This window comes from Neopsephotus bourkii, unplaced genomic scaffold, assembly GCF_033783945.1.
Source record: "Neopsephotus bourkii isolate Nb327-2 ecotype Australia unplaced genomic scaffold, CSIRO-AGI_Nbou_v1 NB_450, whole genome shotgun sequence".
NCBI lineage: Eukaryota > Metazoa > Chordata > Aves > Psittaciformes > Psittacidae > Neopsephotus > Neopsephotus bourkii.
In genome coordinates, this window is record NW_026900952.1 from 359,525 (window position 1) to 382,762 (window position 23,238).

Genomic DNA, 23,238 nt, shown 5'->3' on the forward strand with positions numbered 1-23,238 from the left:
ATAACACAAAACTGCTACTGCTGCCACCAATAATAATAATGATAATAGTAATAATCATGATAAGGGAAACAACAGGGGAAGATAATACAAGCGCTCACCACCCGCCAACCGATACCCAGTCCGACCCAAGCAGGGATCTAGCCCTTCCAGGTAACTGCCCTCAGTCTATATACTGGGCATGGTGTGCTGTGGTATGGAATACCTCTTTGGCTAGTTTGGGTCAGGTGTCCTGTCTCTGCTTCCTCCTGGCTTCCTGTGCCCCTCCTCCCTGGCAGAGCATGAGACTGAAAAGTCCTTGATCAGAGTAAACATTACTTAGCAACAACTGAAAACATCGCTGTTATCAGTGCTGTTCCCAGGCTAAAAGTCAAAAACACAGCGCTGCACCAGCTACTAAGAAGGACAAAAATGACTGCTACAACTGAACCCAGGACAGTATCCACCCCTTATTCCATACCATTCATGTCATGCTCAGGTCCCATATTTTAAAATGTACCATTGCTTTTTTCTCATGTATATATATACACATACATATATATACACCCACACCCACACAAAAAGAGAGAGATGTCATTCCTTAGCCCATGGACCAATCCCTATAAAGTTGCTGAATTCATTCAGTCCATGATGTCAGGCTCCATTGCTCGTAACAGTCTTTCAGAGCAGGAGAAACTGCACAGTGTTGGATTGTTGCCTGCTGAGGACACCGTGGAACTCATCTGATCACTGCTGAGGTTGTCTGGTTTCATCAAAGTTTATTCTTTGTTAGGGTGATGATTGGAGGGAAGTCAGGGTCAGGTGATGGTGACCTGAGGACAGTTCTGCTGCTGCTGGCTTTTCCCATGACTTTATTCTCTGCTGATGATCATGACAGCACAGGTCTTCTTTTCAAAGCCTAGAGTGGTGCAGATGGACATCTAGCTGATGTGTTATATAGTAGGCAACAGCATATAATTGAGTTCTTTGGCTGTTTTCCCCCAAATGTAAATCCCCTGAAGGTCCACATCGGACTTCTCCATCCTCCAGCATTAACCACCAAGTATATCTGGGTCCCTGAGCAAAAGCAATCCCACGAGTGGGTTTGCCATTACCTGAAGCAAGAATAACCCAGACTGTCTTCCCCAGCAAATTCTTTATGTTCACCACAGGAACTTTACCCTGTTCTACAGTATGTAAAAGTTCTGATTGGGCTGGCCCAGACCTGTTTGCAGATCTCCTGGTGTTGACCAACCCGGTGGCTTTTGATAAACGTGTATCCCAGTGTTTGAAAGTCACACCACCCGTTGCTCTAAGTGTAGTTTTTAGCAGCCCATTGTACCGTTCGATTTTCCCAGAGGCTGGTGCGTGGTAGGGGATGTGATATACCCACTCAGTGCCATGCTCTTTGGCCCAAATATCTATAAAGGTTGTTCTGGAAATGAGTCCCATTGTCTGACTCAGTTCTCTCTGGGGTGCCATGTCACCACAGAATCTTTCTCAAGGCCCAGGATAACGTTCTGGGCAGTGGTGTGGTGCACAGCGTGTGTTTCCAGCCATCCGGTGGTTGCTTTCACTATGGTAAGCACATGGCGCTTGCCTTGGCGGGTTGGTGGCAGTGTGATGCAGTCAATCTGCCAGGGTTCCCCGTATTTGTACTTCAGCCGTCGTCCTCCATACCAAAGAGGCTTTAACCGCTTGGCTTGCTTAAGCGCAGCACATGTTTCATAGTCATGAATACCCTGGACAATAGTGTCCATTGTTAAGTCCACCTCTTGATTATGAGCCCATCTGTATGTTGCATCTCTGCCTTGATGGACTGAGGTGTCATGGGCCCACCAGGCTAAAAAAACCCACCCTTATGTTGCCAATCTAAGTCTATTTGAGCCACTTCAATCTTAGCAGCTTTATCTGCCTGTTGGTTGTTTTGGTGTTCCTCAGCGGCCCAGATCTTGGGTACATGAGTATCTGCATGGCATACCTTCACCACCACGTTCTGCACCTGGGTAGCGGTATCTTGCCACAGTGCAGCAGTCCAGATGAGTTTATCTCTGTGTTCCCAGTTGCTCTGCTTCCATTGCTGCAACCACCTCCACAGGACATTTGCCACTGTCCATGAGTCAGTTTAGAGATAAAGTACTGGCCACTTTTCTCGTTCAGCAATGTCCAAGGCCAGCTGGATGGCTTTCACCTCAGCAAACTGACTCGATTCACCCTCTCCTTCAGCAGTTTCTGCAACTTGTCTTTGGGGACTCCATACAGCTGCCTTCCATCTCTGACACTTTCCCACAGTATTGCAGGACCCATTAGTAAACAAGGTATACTGCTTTTCACTTTCTGACAGTTTATTATACGGTGGGACTTCTTCAGCACGCATCACCTCCTCCTCTGGTGACATTCCAAAATCGTTTTCCTCTGGCCAGTCCATGATGACTTCTAAAATTCCTGGACAACTAGGATTTCTTATTTGAGCTTGCTAAAAACGTTGGTGTGTTATCAGCATTGTTCTCAGTCTAAAGTTGAAAGCACAGAACTGCACCAGCTACTAGGGAGAAAAATGACTCTTACAGCTGAACCCAGGACAATGAAACAGACTCTCAATTTCTCTGAATGACCTCAGAGCTGTCTCTTCACTGAATCCTCTCTGAATGAGCCACTCCTGAACACTGTTAATTGTAATTCCAGATAGTAGTATTCCAGATAAAATCTTGTCAGTGCTTTCCACAGTAGTATTAATATTTTATATTCCTTAAACTTTTATATTCTGTGAACAGATTCTGGTTTTAGAGTGCCTTACTTCTGTTTTATGCTTCAAGAAATTTATCCTTAGGACTGGCAGAGGACTGTTTCCCTACTCTAACCTGATGTTTTGCCAAGAAATTTCAGAATTTTCTATCAAAAATGGGTTTCATTTATTTTTCCCTAAAAAAAAAAAAAATCCCTTTAAAAAAAAATAGAATTGAAAGGAACACTTCAGTTTTAAGAAAAATTTCATTTTCTATTCAAATAATAGATGTAACATTAAAAAATGGTACTAAGTGAGAAGCTTCAGACATAATAAATAGAACACTAATGAAAGGGGAAAATAAATGTTAATAAATAGTGATTGAAGAGTGTAGACTCAGGAATGGTGAGCTTTGGAGATCGTTTCTGCAGCTTGTAACAGCTTGGTAGTTACATAAGATACACAGAATCTTTAGCAAAACATGTTTTTCAGCATAGTCCATGAAGCAGGCAGAATGCACGTGTGGCGAACAGCTATTCTAACTGTAATCATCAAGTGCTTGCTGTTGGGGTGGGTCCATCTAGTATATTAGAATAATGACCCAGAGAAGACAACCTTTCATGGTTACCAGAAGGGGGTTATCAGAAGGGGAAAAAAAGAAAAAAAAAAAGTCAGTGTGCAGAAATAGCCTTTCATAAAGCTCCTGATGTTTCCGGTTCACTTCCAAAATACACACATCCTTTGGAAGCCTTGTTTCGGGAGCAGAACATGGGATTTCAAGTTAAATTTATAGAGGCTCAACTATTCTTGCATTCTTTAAAAGCATTTATACTAAACCCTTCTGGCATGTACTGTCACTGTGGAGAGTATTATAGATCATAATATAACAATCACTTTTCAATTAAGGTGCTGTTAATTCATGCTTCAGAAGTTCTAATTCATAAGAAACAAGCCTTGATTATTATCCTGCACCATGTTTGTTTAAGCAGTTCTTCCTGCAAATGGACAACTGGGGTGCTAGTGCAAAGCAGTTTATAAACTGCAAGGGCAGGGGCCATCAGAGCTTTACAGTAAATTTGACTGTAAGCATATTTGACCTCCTTCTGTGACAGAAAATAGTTTTCTCTTTCCTCTTTCAGATATTCCATGGGTAACTAAGGCTTGTAAGATCCTCTCAGTGCTGTTTTCATAGTGACATGACCGCACAGTGTCTCTGTTATGCCTGCGGTTCAGATTTATGGCTGTCAGCTCTTACAAACATTTTTGTAATAGGTGCAAGGAAGAAAACCAGTCTCAACTGTGTTTAACTGAGCTCTTTGTCATGTTGTGAAGATTATTCTGTTGCATAGAAATAGAAGTGCTATTGGGAGGCACATCTAGTTGCCACATGACACTGTGTGCTTGCCAGTCCCTGTTTGACAAGCTGTTTGACTCTTTGGCTGGGCCTTTTGTCCAAAAGAGACCATCTAAATTTGACTGACAATGAAATGACCTATTGAATTTAAGAATTCTTCATAATTTTTCTGAGCTGGTTTAACTGATGATACTAGTACGCAACTAGATTTATTTTCTCCTAATACTGTTAGGCCTAAACTGAAAAACTCTTGCTTTTAGTGATAGTTGGATCTATTCCTTCTCCCATTTTTCCTTGTTTATTAATTTGTAAGAACATTATGGGGGACTAGAGCTGGAACTGTGTATGCATATATAAACACAGTAATGAAGAATCCTATTGCATTGCTATTTAAAAGGGAAATGATGACAGTCCTCTTTCAGTGAGGACTACACAGGAATTTATGTTATGAACCAAAAGGATTTGGTCATTTATGTAAAATGCATGTGATTAAGGTCAGCCTGTGAGCAGAAATGGTTCCAATCTACGACTGAAAAACTGCACCACTGTCTCTGCTAGAGATTAGAGCTGGCGTGTTTTCATGCACATTTGGTCAACAGATGGTCCAAGTATTCTGTGGGCATTCTGGCAATGTAGAAGTCTGCACATCAATGACAAAAAACCATCATATGAATAAGTAAATGTCAGTGTTCATCTGATTAGAATGAATACCCAGTGTCAACGTCTCGAAAAGTAGTGTAGCTGGCTGACTTGAAAGGAAAAAAGCTAACAAAACATCCTATCATTGCTGAACTAGCCCATACCATTCATTCTGTTAAGACTGAAAGAACAGAAAGACTATGAGGCTTGTATAAAAACTAATGTTATTTGCCTCTGGCCAGAAGAGTTAGCTAATATTTGCTGTCCTGCTGGATTCTTACCTTAGAAATAAAACAAAACAACAACAAAAATACACTGTGAATAATTCTTCTGCTTAATTGTATTTGCTGTGAATGGTACACAGAAGTCATGTTTCCCTAAACACAGGAGAAATAAAGAGCAGGCAGTTTCTGGCCTGATATGCCTAGGAATACTGGCTCTGTAGGATCAGTTTTAATATACAGCGTATCTGTCAATATGGCTTAAGGTATCCCTCTCTCTCTCCTCTGCCTTCATGTCACCCACACACCTGATGCCACAGAAGATTTCCCTTCTCAAGCCCCTGTTCCAGCTGGGCTGTTTTTCCAGCTAAGCCAAGGGATTTGAGATAGCTTAAAAAGAAAAGAACAAAGAACATGAAAGGGACAGTGAGGATAATTGCTGTGTCCATAGAAGAGGCTGCAGAGGGGTCAGATGTCGGATGAGGAGATGGCGAGTGGGGCAAAACATTGAGGACTTTTGGCTGGAATTGGCACATAGCACTTTTTTTTTATGAAATGCAGCATCTTTGTTGCTGTGTTCATCACTGCTTCTCCAGTTTTTGATCCATTTCCTCCCCTTACCAGGTGAAACCAGAACCTTTATCTGTGGTCAGCCTCAGTTACATCTCCTAAAACCTTGGGATTTAATTTCTTATCCATCTTAAATGGGACCAGTGTTTTGTAGCTGGCTTCTGTTACTCTCAGCAGTCTTACTGTGTGAAGGAGCAAAACTCTATTCTCTCCAGCCTCCATTCAGGAGGGTTAGTGTTATTATCAGTTTTTAACATGCTTGATGAATGCGTGTAGATCAAAGACAACTTTTGATGGTGTCTATTAACACCCTGTAAAATGGTATGCAAACCTTCCTTCTTTCACTGATGGAACAGAAGTTGATTATGTTTTCATGAGATGATAGTACCAGATTGTAGCCTACACTTGCTTTTTACATCCCTTTGAAAGGGCAGAGAAGGGTGAATGTTCAGCAGCTGTGCCTCTATAAACAAATGTACTGGTACACACTGCTGCACCTATATAACACAGAAAGTAAATACTGGTAATGTATTTGACAGTCTGTCTATATTGCACAAACCAGACAACTGGCTAGAAATACAGCAGGTTGGGGTTTTTTTAATGTGAGTGACTCTGTTCCTAACTGACAGTAATTTTATCATGGTGTTTGGATACACTGTTGACAAGGTGATGTCTTTTGCACACATTTGTTTTTAGTTTTTGTTACTGAGCTCCAGTAGGATTTTAACAATGCAACTAATTGCTGTGCATATTCAAAAGATAAAAGAGTGCCCTTAATGTGTTATTCATAACATGGAGTATGAGAACATTATAAGGCCAGAATTGTCTTTAAATATTAATTTTGTGGTAGCCATGGATGCATTAGGCTCTTGTAAAGAACAAAAACACTGAATACAACTCTTAATTTTTTTTTACACACAGTTGACTTATATAAATATTTTCATTCTTTAGAATGGAGGAGACAGTGAGAAATCTGCTGCAGAGCCAAGGATCCTCAGGCCAGCATGGAGAGGGAACTGTCAATATCATGAAGGTATATCAGGTATTAGTGACTTACTGCCTGTTTTCTTGTGATAGAAAAGTTCTTTAAAACAAAAATCGCACTGCTGAAATAAATGGGTCTGGCATTGCTTCCTCTATTTGTTTATTATTTACAAATACTTTTGAGTGGTGGTTCGTACCATCTACATTTTCCCAGGTGCTCTCTCACCAGAGTTTTTAAGGTTTTTTTTCATTTTTATTGTCGTTCTGTTATCTACAGTTGTTGCTCCTCACAGTTCAGAAGGGACAGAGAAACTAATTTTGAAGACGTCATTAAAGCACTTAATATTCTGTCATGGTTTAAACAAAGTCAGCCATAAATCACGCAGTTGCTCTTTCACTCCCCTCCCTTTTTGCCTCCTGGTGCTCCTGGAGGGATGGAAAGGAGAATCAAAAGAATGCAACTCTCACGGGTTAAGAACAGTCCAGTAACTAAGGTATAACACAAATCACTACTGCTACCACCAATAATAATAATGATAAAGGAAATAACAAGGGAAGAGAATACAGCCCCTCAGCACCAGCCAACCGATAACTCGCCCCACCCCACCAGGCCAAGCACCGACAGATAGCCTTGTCCAACCCCGCACTCCTCTAGCCCTTCCGGGTAACTCCCAGTTACATCCTGGGCATGATGTGCTGTGGTATGGAATACCTCTTTGGCTAGTTTGGGTCAGGTGTCCTGTTTCTGCTTCCTCCCGGCTTCCCCTCCTCCCTGGCAGAGCATGAGGCTCACAAAGTCCTTGGCCAGACCAAACATTTGAGCAGTAACTAAAAACATTGGTGCTATCAGCACTGTTCCCAGGCTGAAAGTCAAAAACACAGTGCTGCACCAGCTAAGAAGGAGAAAAAATGACTGCTACTGCTGAACCCAGGACATATTTTAATTGATATATTCCAGCATCTTTAGAAAACACAGATGCTTTTAACATCTTGACCTTCAGATTGTGATGTTGAAATTTATCCACTCGTATTTTTATTGCCATGAGATTTCCATATCAAGCTTCATAGTTTCTTATTGCTGCTTTTGGCAGGTGTGTTTTACCAGCTTCACTTGGGGTACAGAGGGAGTGTCTCTGAACAGAATTTAAGAGAGCAAATATTTTAGAGGTTTTTCAGAGGGAACCAGAAATGAGAGGTTTATGTTTTCCTAATGTACTGATGTATTCTGGAAGTGGTGAACCTGAAGTGGTGGAAAGCCTTGTTAAGTGTCTGGAAAAAGGAATGAGGTACATCCCAGTTCATAAGATATTCTGCACATGAATTCTTAAAAAAATGCACTTAATGAAGTAGTCCTATCCTGTATCTTTTTAAACATAATAAGCATTCCCTATAAAAACATAAAATGCTGACATAATATAATAAAATCTATACTGGTTTATGATCCTTCAGATAAAATACTTCCACAATTCTAGTTGTATCAACTGATGGCGCAAAAACACAGCAATATAGCTAAGCAAAACTTATATTAAAGAGTATTTATGACTGTAATTAAATTTTCATTTTAAGCTTGGATTGAAAGGAAAAGAATCTTTTAGATTAACCTTCCAAAATAATCACTTTTTCTTCTTAAAATGTTAATTTCAGGACAAATTAAACTTTTTGCTGAAGATAGTGCTTTTAGAAGCTGGTGATAAAGCATCTATATTTTACTCAATACCCTTTTGAAATTCAAAAATAAAACTCAGTTCCCTCCTCTTGGTTTGAACTTTAAATCCATACTTCCTGCAAGTGAGTCTTCTGAAATGGGCTCGATATCAGTCTCTCCTTTGAGTGGATTACTTGTCTGGCTGTAAGAAACATCTGGAAGGGTTTCATTGCCTGCTTTTCTGTATGCTGTCTTACCATGGAAGCCACAATAGGGTGGTACCATAATTACGTTTTAGTTTCCTTGGGTTTGCTCTCTCAACAAGAAAAGCAAAAAAAGACTTCAGTTTCTTTTCATCAAACTGAGGGCTTGTTTTTCTTTGGGGCACTAAACTGGAAAAACATTAGCTGTGTAGTCTTTTGAAATTTAAAATTGTGTGTGCGGCTTTCCTAGAGGGGAGATAAACTAGTCATTCTAATTTCGTGCTTGTGTATTCTTCATCGTTTATTTTTTTATTAACTCTTGGAAACAAAAGATAATTTGGTTAGGGTTTTGCGTTTGCCTCCTTTGGGGCCATACTGATGTGGGCATTTGTTGCCTTTTACCAGCCAGGAGAATGGGCACTGTGGTGTGTTTTGTGTAAAATCTCTTGGGCTTATTTTCTTATCAACAAAACCAGGCAGTTCTGCCCAGCTAAATGATAGCAAGAACAATTCTTTGTTTTCCTTCAGCTTTGGCAAACAGCCCCCTCCACCTAACAAAGTGCTGTCTAACCCCCTTTTTCCTCTTCTTCTGGACATGGGGTTTTGTTTGAATCTGCAAGGTGTAAGCTGGGATGATTCCCCGAACCTTAGCCTAGCTATCTTACAGAGTAAAGCTATCTCCCAGGAGCTTAAAGCACCCACATACCTGTTACTCTGGGATAATTTTAAATCTCCACGTTGTGTAACACCTTCCTTCTCTTCCTGTTCTTGCTCTTGGGAATGTTTTCATTCATGATATCAAAGTCAACTTGGTTTTTAGCAATTTTCATTTCTTCCATATCGTCAGTATGCAATTTTATTTGCTTATGAATTTCTTTTCCTAATTCATGACTCAGAAGCAATGGGTTTTCCTTTCCTGGAGGAATAGCTAAGCTACTGCATCATATTCATGCCATACATATATGGCATCATATATTAGTCTGTGATTAGTAAAATAAGTAAAATAATGCAGACCATTTTCATGAGCCTTTTTTTTTTTTTTTTTCCTGACTCTCTCTGCCTTGTTCAGCCTCACATCCCTTCTGTTCACTTTTATGACAAACTTCGGAATAAGTAGGTTTTTTCCTGGGAATTTGAAGGAATGGCTCTATTCACATGCAAAACAGCACATTCCTGCCCTCATATGGCTATATGTACACCAGAAATGGGTTCACTGGGAGTGTGTTTGTTATTCAGTCAAATGGTAAAAAGTATCCAGTGTGATTTAGGGAACAACTGCATGTAATAAGAAAAGCTAATACCTGAAAGGCTTTTCAGAACAAATTGTTGGCAAAGAATCTGTGATCTGAAAAGTTTACGAAGTTTTTTAACATTGGAAAATGTACTAATAAAGCATTATATGAAGCAATGTGTTATTGAAACCGTGTGGAAATCCTGCATGAACATATCTAAATATGTGATGTTTTATTGCAAGCATAGTGTCCAGTTTTGGCAAGAGGCATCAATATTGCAATAGAATTTCATTTTTATCTTTCCAAGTGCAGACAGTTTTTTGCTATATTTGTAAGAGTAATTCACAAGTGGGAATAGTTGAATGTACAACCTAGGTAATGCTTCTTAGAAACACTGATGTAGTTAGGTTTTGGGACACCTGATAACCATATTATTATCCTGTATTTGTAAATGAAGTACAGATGTGAGCTAACGTGCAAAAAAGATTTTTATGATCTGAATTCCAAGTGACATACATATATCTTCATACACAGAATTTACTGAATGTATAAATAGTAACAATATTTTGAAAGCCATCCCCTACAATCAGGTACCTTATAGAACATACTCTGAATCACCTGTTCTCTGTGATAACTATGGTATGATTGGAACAGTATCATCAGTACTCAGTGCAATAGAGTATCAGTTTTTACTGCAGTTTCACAACCATACATTTCACAACAAATGAGGACATGACCTAGATGATCTCCAGTGTGACTTACCAACACATGTCCTATATTCTCTGACACCATGGTAAGTTAGTTTTAGTGTGTGAAGCCTGTTAAAATTAATATCTGAATAGCCATAAAAGATACCTCTGTGCAGTAAACACTTTTGATCTATTGAGCATTGTCTACGTACTTGTTTTTTACAAATCTAATTATTGTTCTGGGATGTATGAAATTGAGTTCTTATTATAATACCAATATGCCTGACTCCAGAATAAATATTCTTGCTAATGAACATTAAATGTTGCGTAGTGATCACGTTAGAAGAATAATAATAAGATAGAGCTTAGACCATGCAGTATTACTGCAATACTGTGTTAGGTCTTGCTGGGATTCTTCCTTGAAGTAAAATATTCTAACCCTTTTCATAGAGCTAGTTGCCCTGTGGGAATTAAATTTGCTGGACTTACAGATGGATGATGTGATTAGGGTAAAAGAATTTAGAAGCAAGATTGTACATAAAATTCTCCTCTGTTACCACTTTACATAATAATAACTGAGGAAAGATAATGAATGCTCATGTAAATGTAGACAAGAATATGTGTGATTTGAATTGCCTTGAACCATGGTATTTCTTGCTTAAAAGTTTACTAGACCAAAAGGGTCTAGTAAGTAAGAGCTTTATGATGTTTCCAAGAGCATTGCTCATATGAAAATAAGACCATGAAAGGACAAACCAATGCCCCATACATTAATATTATTCTCATTCAAGACACAACTACTTTAAGATGAAGAATTATCCCTAGAAATAATTGTGTGCAGTACCTAAACCCAAGATATTAAAACAAGCATCGCACAGGCTTCCCTTCCTAAATTTGTTCTCATGATTTAGATACAAAAACTAGATTCTCTTTCCTGTTTGATCACAGTACTGGATATTGAGGCAGAGTTTTACGTGATTACAGATCACTCAAAGCCTTTAAAGTGGGTTTTTTGGTTTTTTCTTTTTTTATTTCATTTGACTTTACATCAGTGTACAGTGAGCTAAATGGTGAAGAGTGTTGTAAGTTCACAGCTTGTTATAATTCTGGACTTGTCAATGCTTGCACTAAAGCTCAGGACAGACATGGAACAGTCACATCGGAGAGGAAGGATGATCTGCTGTTTAAAGCCCTGTGTTTGGGAGACTGGATTTTAATTCTTTCATTTGCTACAAATCTCAATTTCCTTGGACAAATTCACATTATCTGTCCATCTTTAACCTTTGTCTGTATAAAGAGGCAAAAACCATATAATTTAATCTCAAATATATTTAATATGTCATCATATATATGAACTGCTACTTCTATGGTAGCAGGAACTGTTAAAAGTACTGAGCTAGATAATGAAGAGATTAAAAAAAAAAGAAAAAAGTCTTTTCATATTTCCTTGTAAACTTTGTAAAAAGCTTACTTCCCCTAAGGAGTTTGTTTAACATACAAATGCTTCTAATACAAAAGGGATCAATTTCAAAGCGGAGCTTTGATGGTCTTCAAGCAGGGCTAGCCTGTCTTGAATCACAAAATACAGAAGTGGGGTTTGCTGTTGGGAGATCAGGGATTTTGATACATGAATTGAAAACTTAGGAGAATAAAAACTTATGACTTGCAGGGGTTGGAACCTTTTCAGAACCCCACTGTGCTTCTTTTAGATTTGCACTCAAATATGCTGTGGGGACCAGGCACATTCTTTTGATCAGCAGGAACTAAAATCCCAAGTTGTAGATAGCATGAGGCCACCCATGCAACGTCACTGGCCTTGTCATCCCTCAACCTCTTTCCTAGTACACGGTGTCTTTGACCAGCTGATACAGTCTAGAGTACTAGAGGGGATTTTCTGCTGAACAGTACAGGTCTTCAGAGAACGACTACAGAAATTCAAGAGGGGAAGGATAGGAGTAATGCTCTGGGAGGCTGGTCATGGAGAATGATCCCTGTGCTGAGGTCAGTGCTGCTGAGTCTATACCAAGAGAAACCGGGCTTGAAGAACTGATGGGGATTATAGGTAGCCCTAATAGCAGGGCACATTTTCAGGTTTCTTTAGCCCTTGGTGCAAAGGAGAACAGCTTGATTCCTTCTATTTCTTTCTGTAAGTGGTATGTCCCCTGCCTCATTTTTGCTTCACTTCTCATTTTGGCTCCCGTGTGACTACATTGATAACAAAGTGGCTGCAGTTTGAGCAATTGCAGCCTAAGTATTTGGATGGGCTCTTCTCACTGAGTAAGAGCTGTGACACTGTTTCAGCTGTTTTATTTTCTCACTGTGGAGGAATGACAAGATTTTGAGAAGTAATGACTTCCAAAGAGATTTCTCAGGCTGTAGTGTGGACCATGAGAATAACAGCATACAGCTCCATGGGGGACATCTGTCCCATTTTCAAGGCATCACCACCAGTGCAATCATTAACTCACACTGCAGCTTCACAGGAGGAGTGGCTTTGAATATAGGAAAGTTCAGTTCCATTTTCTGCCCTCTTGCTGAATATAAAGATGTGTACATGTGCCTGCCTTATCCAAAGCTTAGAAACAGTATTTATCTATAAATAATACCAGGAGTTTCAGTAGAAATAATTCCAGCCCTACAAGACTCGTAGCTGTAAGTTATGTAGTCTGGAGGGTTTTGCCAGTTGCTTTCTGAAGCAGGTGTCACTGTGAGTGATACAGGCACTTTTCAGGTGGCATTGTTGGCCAGATCAACCCTATTTTTTGTCTGCATGCTTTGTGAGACTCAAGTGTGGAACAGTTGTTGTGACTGTCACTTCTAATTTGCACAGCCGTTGCTGTTAACAGCTCTTTCATGAGAAGAAAAATGGTATCCATTGGGAATATAATTTTATCTTAAAACAAAATTATACAAGCTTAATGTTCAGGACATTGATATGTGACATTTTATGGATGGGGCATGGCCATGAATTATAAAAACAGCACTACTTGAATTCCCTAGCTGAAATTCACATAGGATTTTTAATGCTAACTTCTACTGCAAAAAGAGGAAATATATCCTTAAAATTAAACTTTTATCTCTGGACTGGAAGCGCCCACAGGATGCATCAACCATTTCCAAGCTGCTAAGGAGAATATTATTAGGCAACGTTTAGCAGTTTTGTGTCTCCCAGAGAAAGCAGAAGGGGAGCCACCTGCACCCTTGGGAGCACCACTGGAAATCTAAGGCTGTAGAGGAGAAAAGCATTTGCTGTTCAACTGCTTTTCTTTACAGAGAAATTCAGTGCTAGTTCGGTAAGAACTAATTCCTTATGGCTTTTCTTCTGCTGGATTTCCACCACTGTGTGAAGATTCTGATAAATATTTGTTCTTATATTTAACTAAAATGAGGTTGGATTCTTGCCCCCAAAGGAGAGTGACAGTGCTTCTCACTCACTTTTCTAAATGACAGTCTTGTTGAAAGGAACATATGTGCAAATAGTTTTCCCTTTTTGTTTGTTTGGAATACAGTAACAAAGCAATGGCATTACATTTAACATAAAGTCTCATAACTGAAATGTGCCATTTGTGTGCCTGTTTCTCAGAAGACAAGCTGTTCTTTCCTTCCCAGAATCCTCTATGTATCTAGAGTAACAAGAGGTGATTTGATTGGTACTGTTATGTATTATACTTATTGTAATTCTACATTTCCATTTTTCTCTACAATATAGTGTTTCTGTCTTGTGCTGTATCTTCCTTCTTGTTCTTGTGGGATGAATCCACAAAAATCAGCCCACATACATTGCCTGAAGCCTATACATATGAAACAGGCATAACAGAATTTCAGAGGCGCTATTTGGAAAGCAATGTGATGATGTGGTTCACAGCCTGACTGACACAGGTCATCATAATGTATACAGGGGCTTCCCATTTCCACACAGCAGGTTGTCTGCAGCCTTAATGTTGCTCTTAATGGTGGTGTTCTGGTTGCCTTGTTTCTAATTCAGGAATGTATTTGAGAGAAATGAATATGGCTCTAACATGCCTCTGTTTTGTAATCCTAAGAGACTGGGATAACCTCCTGGAGTTCATAGCAAATACCAGTTTTAAGATAATCTGCTTGCTGCTTGGAGAGGTGTCAGTATATCTGCATGTGAAGGCCAACCTGGGGCTCTTTATGTGGATGTGTTTCTCAGACAGATTAAATCAGGTCTACCAGCAGCAGCAGGGCTGTTGTGGCACACAGGCAGAGGGCAGCCCAGTTTTTGGCTGTGTGAAAAAGCAGGTCTGCAGGGCTGCCATGGCACACTTGCTGTAGAGCCCAGCACCTCTTTAGGACCTGCTCTGTTTCCCGTTAGAGAGACCCCCAGGGATTTGCCATGTGCCATCTGACAACTGCTTTTAGTGCTCCCAGGTCTGCAGCATGTCTCCTGGCTCTTTAGCAAAAGAAAATTTTAATGAGGGGGTCTTACCTATCTGTAGCCTATCCCGATCCATGTGAGGATCCAGAAGTGTTTTCTTCAGCTGACACAGCATTGCCCATCCTGGTTTGGTATTGGAGAGGTTCAGGCTGGGCAGGAGGGTCAGACAAGTAAGTAAGAAGTATTTTTAGCTGTAGATTCCTTTGTGTTTTCTGAGTAAGGATAATGAATAAGAAATAAGAAATAGAGACCATTTTATGCAATCAACTGTCTAGTGACAGAGGTGTTGGGACAGAAAAATTGAAAGAACAGTTTTTATTCCTTGGTATTCCAAGGTTGTGTCTTACGTGTGGCCAAGTCACTTGTTCTCTCCCTGTTTCTAGATCTCCATAAAAGTTACTGTTCACTCTGCATTCTGAACTGGGATTCAACCATCATAAAAAGTGTTACTTTCTAAATACTGAAAGTTGAGAAAAAAGGTAAAATTTTATTTGCTGAGTAAAAAAAAATAAAAAAATATGCCATATTTACATTCTCTCTTTGAAAAATATATAAAAAATAAAAGGCTGCAAAGGGAAGTCAGCTTCTTTTAGCAATCTAAATCCAGAATAATTCTATTGCTTTAAATTGTTGTTACATAAAACTTACTGAATTAAATTTTCAGAATATCTTGGCTTGTCTGTACTTCAAAGGCAGATATTTCAATAGCGTCACTGTAGCCAAGTGTAGTTACTTTAATACAAACTCCTTCAGGAAAGTTTAAATGCTGCATATAGGTTTCCTGGGAGGAAAGGTGACTAAGTATGGTACTATAATGAACCAATTTATAAGAGAATATCTGCATGAAAAATCACACTGCATGTTCTTCTCATAATACCATAAACACATATGCGAAGAAGAAACAGCCTAGCTTCTAGAACAGGTGGTTTTTTTACTGCTGACTTCACTATTCAATGTAGCTGAAGTCTTCGATTTTGAAAAGGAACAACAAACACAATGAAGTATAGCCACACTGCCCTGCCACCACTGTGCCTGAAACCTGGCTTGAAAGAGTCACCTCCAGAATAGGCAGACTTTCATTTCACTTCTGACAGATGAAGTGCCAGAGGCCAGGGTGCTGTTGGTAATATGAATATCCATTTACTAAAGGCAGGATGGTGTCAACAGCAATATTTGGTTGCAAGGGCAGTGTAGTTGACACTCAGGACTGACACTCGGCTGTGGACCTGAAGAGAAGAAACTCCCATCTGCTCTTACTGATCTGATAAGTACACTGAAAAGTGAACTTCACTGGGAAGTGAAGTTCACTTTTCTTCTGTTACAGTCCTTTTAATCTGAACTTATTTTAGAAAAATAGATGTTCCCGATGCATGGAACAGCCAATAAAAGCATCATCAGGAAATTTACTAGTGTTACTGCAGACCTGTTCAATAGGGGTGATAGCCTGTACTAGTGAGGAGTGTTTTGAGTGAAGAATAATACGTAGTACATTTAGATTGATGTGCTAGTGCTCAGAGGCTCATAGCAAAAACATAAAGAAAGTACTTTGTAATCTTACCTGTCACATATACTTAATCTGGGGAATGTTACTGCTTACTCCATTCGCTTTGTAAGTAAAATCCAGAGATTCGAAAGAAGAGTTTCATGTACTTTTCCTGGCAACATTAATGTTAAACTGTGAACAATTTAGGATGTTTCTGTAAAATTTTGGTGACAGGTGCATTCTTTTCTTTCAATTTTGATCAGCTTGGTCTGAACAAAAGCTGTTAGCTAAAAAAAAAATATTATTACTACACTTGCTGATGTGCTAAAACAAAGCTATATTTTAGTCTGTCCTTTCACTGGGGGAAAATAAAGCAAGAGAAAGCAGGAAAATACATAGATAGAAGTACGCAAGGTAAAACTAAAAGTCGTATTTTTGCAGCCTTATACCCAGAGATCATTTAGATTGCACTGTCTAGTTGCATGAAATTATTTTGAGTTTTGTACGTTCTAACTTGCTCGCTCACTTTTTTTGAATTATCATGTTTAATGGGATTCTCAATAGTAAATAAAAATTAAAAAAAGAATATTGTAAATGGAACAGACATATTCAGGTCACAGTGATATCAGTGACTACCCCTCTTGAAGGAATCTGAAATCATCACTCTTACTTCACATTGTTCTCACTTAACATGCAAGTGTCTTTTATACATCACAGGTTTCACTGCATGAAATAAGTTATAAAGTGTATTAGAAGATACTGCAAGATTTCAAAGGGCGTGTTCAAGAGGGATTGAGCCACAGTAAGCAACTGTTAATTATGATTGTTAATTATGATTTGGGTCAATTGCTGAGGTGAGCAGCTCGAGAGAGGACGCCTTCAACACCTGAGCGGGGGGAAGCTCAGCGCCCAGGAGCCTCAACCCAGAGCGCCAAGAGCCACCGAGGGAACCTAAAGTCCTCGACAGGACCTGTCCAGGAGCCGGCAGCTCCGCTGACGTGAGCAGGGACTCACAGGGGGCGGAGCCAGGAGGAGAGGCACCAGCCCTGAGGCGCATCAGGGAGAGCGGCAACCAGAGCGTGGGAGTTTGCACTAATAGGGGAGCTGGACGGTGAGCTCTTGCCTTATGACCAGGGTCCAGTCTGGGAGCTCTGCTCTGGCTGCCCCGGCGGTGGCCACCGTAGCCACCCAGACAAATCCAATGAGAGGGGAGGCTGCAGTGTAGAGCTCGAAGTGTAGAGAGTGCCTGCCCTGGTCTTGTGACGGGAGGGTGCACACTGGGCAGGGGTGCACTCTGTGAGCCCTGATGGAGGTCCTGCTGCAGCAGGGGCTGAGCTGCGGGACGCTATCAATAGGCTGACAGATGTCAGGGAAGCTGAAAGGGAGCTGGCCTGCTTGCTGCAGGCCCAAACTGTGCAGGGGCATCAAGCGTCCACTGTAGCTCCTGGAGGAAAGAAGGAGGCTGCTAACCCAGGAAGCTGGGAAATAGTAACTAAACAAACAAAAAACAAAACAACAAAAAAAATAAGAAAAGGAGGAAGAAGACAATTAAAAGCAAGGGACTTCCTCATAAACCTGATGTCCTCACCCAGAACTGCTTTGCTGTCCTGCAGGGGGCTAACGAGGAAACACACAGCAGTAACAACCGGCTGATGCACTGGTAAAGAAGATCTCTACTGGCGCTGCCAGGAAAAAGCAGCGGGTCGTATTAATAGGGGACTCTACTTTGAAAGGCACAGAAGCACTCGTCTGTCGGCCTGACCCAGTCTCAAGGGAGGTGTGTTGCCTACCAGGGGATCGGATCAGGGATGCGGCAGAGAGGCTGCCTGCTCTAGTAAGTCCCACTGACTATTACCCACTTCTAGTGATCTATGTGGGTGCTAGGAATATAGATAGCAGTGGCCTGGAGAACATACAGAACGACTGCAGAGCCCTGGGAGAGGTGGTTAGGGGCTCTGGAGCTCAGACTGTCTTTTTGTCAATTCTCTAGGATAAAGGGGAGGACCCTAAAAAAGCTGGGCAGATTAGCCAGGTTAATGAATGGTTAGAACAGTAGTGTCATAGTCAAGGGTTTGGGTATCTGGAACATGGGACTCAATTCGTAGGCCAGGTCTACTGGGGGCTGGTGGAGCTGGTCTGAGCTGGTTTGGTAGGAGGCTTTCCAGGCTGGTCAAGAAAGCTCTAAACTAGATGCGTTGGGGGAGGGGAGCATCGTTCCATCCCAACACACCCAGTCAGTTGCCAGCACCTATAATAAACATGGCTCCTGTGACTGGAGTGTTGGAATGGAAGGTTACAGGTGCTTTAGAAAAGACAGGCCTGGCAGGCGGGGAGGGGGAGTTGCCCTTTATGTTAGGGATAGGCTGGAGAGTATGGAACTCTGTCTAGGGACAGGTGAGCAGTCAACAGAGAGTTTGTGGGTCAAGGTTAAACGAAGAACAGCAATGGGAGACATTATTGTGGGGATCTGTTACAAACCACCTGATCAAGAGGGCTCTGTATGGAGCACTCTGTAGACAGATAGGAACAGCCTCACACTTGTGAGCCCTTGTTCTCATGGGGGACTTCAACCACGCTTATATTTGTGGGAGGGATGGTACAGCCTGGCACAAGCAATCCAGGAGATTCCTCGATTGTGTGGAAGACAACTTCCTTCTGCAAGTAATAGAGGAGCTGACAAGGAGAGGTGCCATGCTTGACCTTGTGCTCACCAACAGGGAAGGGCTGGTTGGAAATGTGACGCTCCAGGGCAGCCTTGGTTGTAGCGATCATGAGATGTGGTCGAGTTTGGGATCCTCAGCACAGTAAGAAGAGCGTGCAGCAAGCTCACTGCCCTGTACTTCAAGAGAGCAGACTTTGGCCTCTTCAGGAACCCGCTTAGTAAGGTTCCATGGGATATAGCTCTAGAGGGCACGGGGGCCCAAGACTCTTGGTTGGTCTTCAAGGATCATGTACTACAAGCTCAGGAGTGTTGCATCCCAACTAGAAGGAAGTACAGCAGGAGGGCCAGGAGACCTCCTTAGATGGATAAGGAGTTGCTGAGAAAACTTCAAGGGAAAAAAGAGGCTTATAAAAGAAGGAAGGTAGGACAGGTGGCCTGGGAAGAGTACAGGGATGTTGTCCGGGAATCTAGGGACCAGGTTAGGAAAGCTAAGGCCTGGTTAGAATTCAATTTGGCTAGGAATGTGAAAGATAACAGGAAGGCATTCTATAGGTACATTGAGAATAAAAGACAGCCTAGGGACAACTTGGGCTCTCTCCAGAAGCTATCGGAACTGGCTACCCTGGATTTGGAGAAGTCTGAGGTTCTGAATGACTTCTGTGCTTCAGCATTCACTGGCAAATGCTCCGACCACACCACCCATGTCTTGGAAGGCAGATGCAGGGACTGTAAGAATGAAGCCCATGGGCCCACTGTAGGAGAGGATCTCGTTTGAGACCATCTTAAGAACCTGAACGTGCACAAGACCATGGGACCTGGTGAAGTCCATCCGCGGGTCCTGAAGGAGCTGGCAAATGAAGTTGCTAAGCCACTGTCCATCATATTTGAATGAAAAATCATGGCAGTCAGGTGAAGTTCCCAACGACTGGAAAAAGGGAAATATAACCCCTAATTTCAAGAAGTGGAAAATGGATGACCCAGCGAGCTACAGAGCAGTCAGTCTCACCTCTGTGCCTGGCAAAATCTTGGAGCAGATTCTCCTGGAAGGCATGCTAAGGCACATGAAAATCAACAAGGTGCTTGGTGACACCCAGCATGGCTTCACTAAGGAGGAGTCCTGCCTGACCTATTTGGTGGCCTTCTGTGATGGGGCTACGGAACTGATGGACAAGGGTAGAGCAGTTGATGTCATCTCCCTGGACTTGGGCAAAGCGTTTGACACTGCCTCACATGATATCCTGGTTTTTAAATTGGAGAGACGTCAATTTGATGAATGGACCCCTCGGTGGAAAAAGAAATGGGTGGATGGCTGCACACAAAGAGTTATGGTCAATGGCTCAATGTCTGGCTGGAGACCAGTAACAAGTGGTGTCCCTCAGGGGCTGGTGTTGGGACCGGTCTTGTTCAGCATCTTTGTCGCTGACATGGACAGTGGGATTGAGTGCACCCTCAGCAAGTTTGCCGATGACACCAAGCTGTGTGGTTCGGTTGATACGCTGGAGGGAAGGAATGCCATCCAGAGGGACCTTGACACACTTGTGAGGTGGGCTGATGCCCACCTCACAAAGTTTAACTGTGCCAAGTGCAAGGTCCTACACCTGGGTCGGAGCAGTCCCAGACACAGCTACAGGTTGGGCAGAGAAGAGATTCAGAGCAGTCCTGCGGAGAAGGACTTGGGGGTGCTGGTCGATGAGAAACTGAACATGAGCCAGCTTCAGTGTGCGCTTGCAGCCCAGAAAGCCAAGCGCATCCTGGGTTTCATCAAAAAGAGTGTGACCAGCAGGTTGAAGGAGGTGATTCTGCCTCTCTACTCTGTTCTCCTGAGATCTCACTTGGAGTATTGTGTGCAGTTCTGGTGTCCTCACCATAAAAAGGACACGGAACTGTTGGAACAACTCCAGAGGAGGAACACGCGGATGATGAGGGTGCTGGAGCATCTCCCGTCTGAAGATCGGCTGTGAGAAAGTTGGAGCTGTTCAGCCTGGAGTAGAGAAGACTGCGTGGAGACCTCATAGCAGCCTTCCAGTATCTGAAGGGGGGCTATAGGATGCTGGGGAGGGACTTTTCATTAGGGACTGTGGTGATAGGACAAGGGGTAATGGGTTAAAACTTAAAACAGGGGAAGTTTAGATTGGATATAAGTAGGAAATTCTTTCCTGTTAGGGTGGTGAGGCACTGGAATGGATTCCCTAGGGAAGTTGTGAATGCTCCATCCCTGGCGGTGTTCGAAGCCATGTTGGACAGAGCCTTGGGTGAGATTTTTTAGTGTGAGGTGTCCCTGCCCATAGCAGGGGGGTTGAACTAGGTGTTCTTGACGTACTTTCCAACCTTAACTGTTCTATGATTCTATGATTAAGGAAAGACGTTCTTGGTGAGGGAGAAAGGGTAGCAAGGTTCCACATTGAAAACAATTTTAAACCTTGTTGGAATTGTAAGTCTGTCATTCTTTGAGCAATTGCTTCCTTTTTTCAGCTTGTTCGGTCAGGCTGAGCTACTTGTGCATAGCTTGGGGCTGTTTTTCCCCTGAAAGTACAAAGAGACCCTCATCTACAGTTTCTGTCTACATCAACAATCTGGAAATTTTCATTTCATATCGCTTGCTCGCAGTTAAGAATAGTGCTGAACACTAGGAGGTCTGCAGTGAAAGTAACACTGAAACTACATTATCTAAGAATACATCAGGACTACAGAATGGCCTTACAAGAAAAAAACCCCACAGTTTATTATTATGTTTTCATGGTTTAACCCTACCCAGCAACTGAACACCACACAGCCACTTACTCACTCCCTACTTCAGCATGATGAGGGGAAGAGAACTGGAAGGGTAAAAGTAAGAAAACTTGGGGGCTAAGATAGGAACAGTTTAATAATTGAAATAAAATTAATGATGGCAATAATAACAAATTGTAATGAAAAGGAAAATAACAAGGAGAGAATAAAGCAAAAACAAGCAATGCGTATGAATTGCTTGCCACCAAGTGACTGATGTCCAGCCAGTCCCTGAGCAGCAGGCCTGCGCCAATTTTCAGCCTAGTTTATTGCTGAGTATGATGCTGTGTGGTTTGGAATATCCCTTGGGTCAGTCAGGGTCAGCTATCCTGGCTGTGTCCCCTCCCAGCTTCTTGTGCACACCCAGCCTGCTCACTGGCAGGGTGGGAGGCAGAAAACGCCTTGACCCTGTGTTAAGCACTCCTCAGCAGTAGTTAAAACATCCCTGTGTTATCAACACTGCAGCACAAATACAGCGCATAGCCCCATACCAGCTACCATGAAGAAAATTAACTCTGTCCCAGCCAGAACGAGTGCATGTGTCAACAATTCTGCATACAAATTTGTACATTGCAGTTTGGGTTTTGAGGTTAAGAGTGCCTATATTATAGCAGGAGTTATTTAGAAGTGTAGTGTAGTGCACCTGGTTCACCAAATTCAGTCACTGAAATCTAAGATAACTATGTAGTAAATATCTTAGTTAGAAAGTCCTGTGAAAGCTTCTGAGATACTATCGAAAGTGCTAAATGTTTTGAGATGATAACACTTAGCTTGGGGATTCCATATTCTTTGTGTTCTGGGATGGCAGGTAACAAAGCATTCCTGTTACCATTGTCTCTATGTACATTGTGAATAATTAAGTTGGTTTGGTTTTTCTTCAAGTAAGCGCTTATGACCAATCTTAACAACTATTTAATTATGTATCTTACATGTATTTTATTCTTGGCTTAAAAGTGTGATTAAAGTGTGTTCTTTGGAAAATTGCAGGTATGACTCTCAGAAGAATTTGCAACCATTTAAAAGCATTTTCTCTAATAAACTTCAGAAGCTGAAGAATTTAAAGGAATTTAGAAAAAATGCCAATATACTCAGACATCACAGTCTCACACCCGAAATTGAAATAGAGATCATTTGTATCTGAGGGATCTTTACCGCATTGCGTCTGAAACATTTCACATCTCTGAAGAACTTGTGTTTATCCCATGAAAATGATCTTTAGCTTCTGTAAGCAAAGATGTCATCTCTAATTAATACTAATCAGTTTTCAGACAAGCATTTAATGCTCACTGGGAAAATCAGCATTTCAAATATCTTGATTTTTTTTTTTTTTAATTCCTGTTTGGTTCAATCAGAATTTTGTCACATGTCCTTGTGAAATGCTGCTGTTCAGAATCAGTACTGTATACTCCAGATCCAGTTATATCAGGATTAGATTATGCTATGTTTTGTTATTATAGCCTCTTGCCCAGTGGCTATAATAGTGAACTTTGCAATATCTGTGTTTTGGGAACCTCCCTGGGTAACTTGTTCCAGCAACCCTATGACCTCATGGGAGGTGGTGGGGAGGAAGAAAAAGAAGTTTCTCCATATCTAATTCCAATTTACCATGTTCCAAACCATGTCCATTCTATTCTGTCATCTTTTCCATCATGCTATTTCCAGAAAGAGTCTGGCTCCGTATCCTCTT

At 41.5% G+C, this 23,238-nt stretch overlaps 1 protein-coding gene across 11 annotated transcripts in view; it reads left to right on the forward strand.

The window, feature by feature from the left end:
- Positions 1-23,238, forward strand: part of NCKAP5 (NCK associated protein 5) — a 496,578-nt gene that overhangs the window by 335,634 nt on the left and 137,706 nt on the right. For 10 of the 11 annotated variants that reach the window (XM_061349572.1, XM_061349575.1, XM_061349574.1 and 7 more), the window contains one exon: positions 6,437-6,527. The exons of the other annotated variant lie outside the window; for it this stretch is intronic. In XM_061349572.1, the coding sequence (XP_061205556.1) occupies positions 6,437-6,527 (91 nt within the window). The remainder of the gene's footprint in view (positions 1-6,436; positions 6,528-23,238) is intronic. 11 annotated transcript variants of the gene reach the window in all.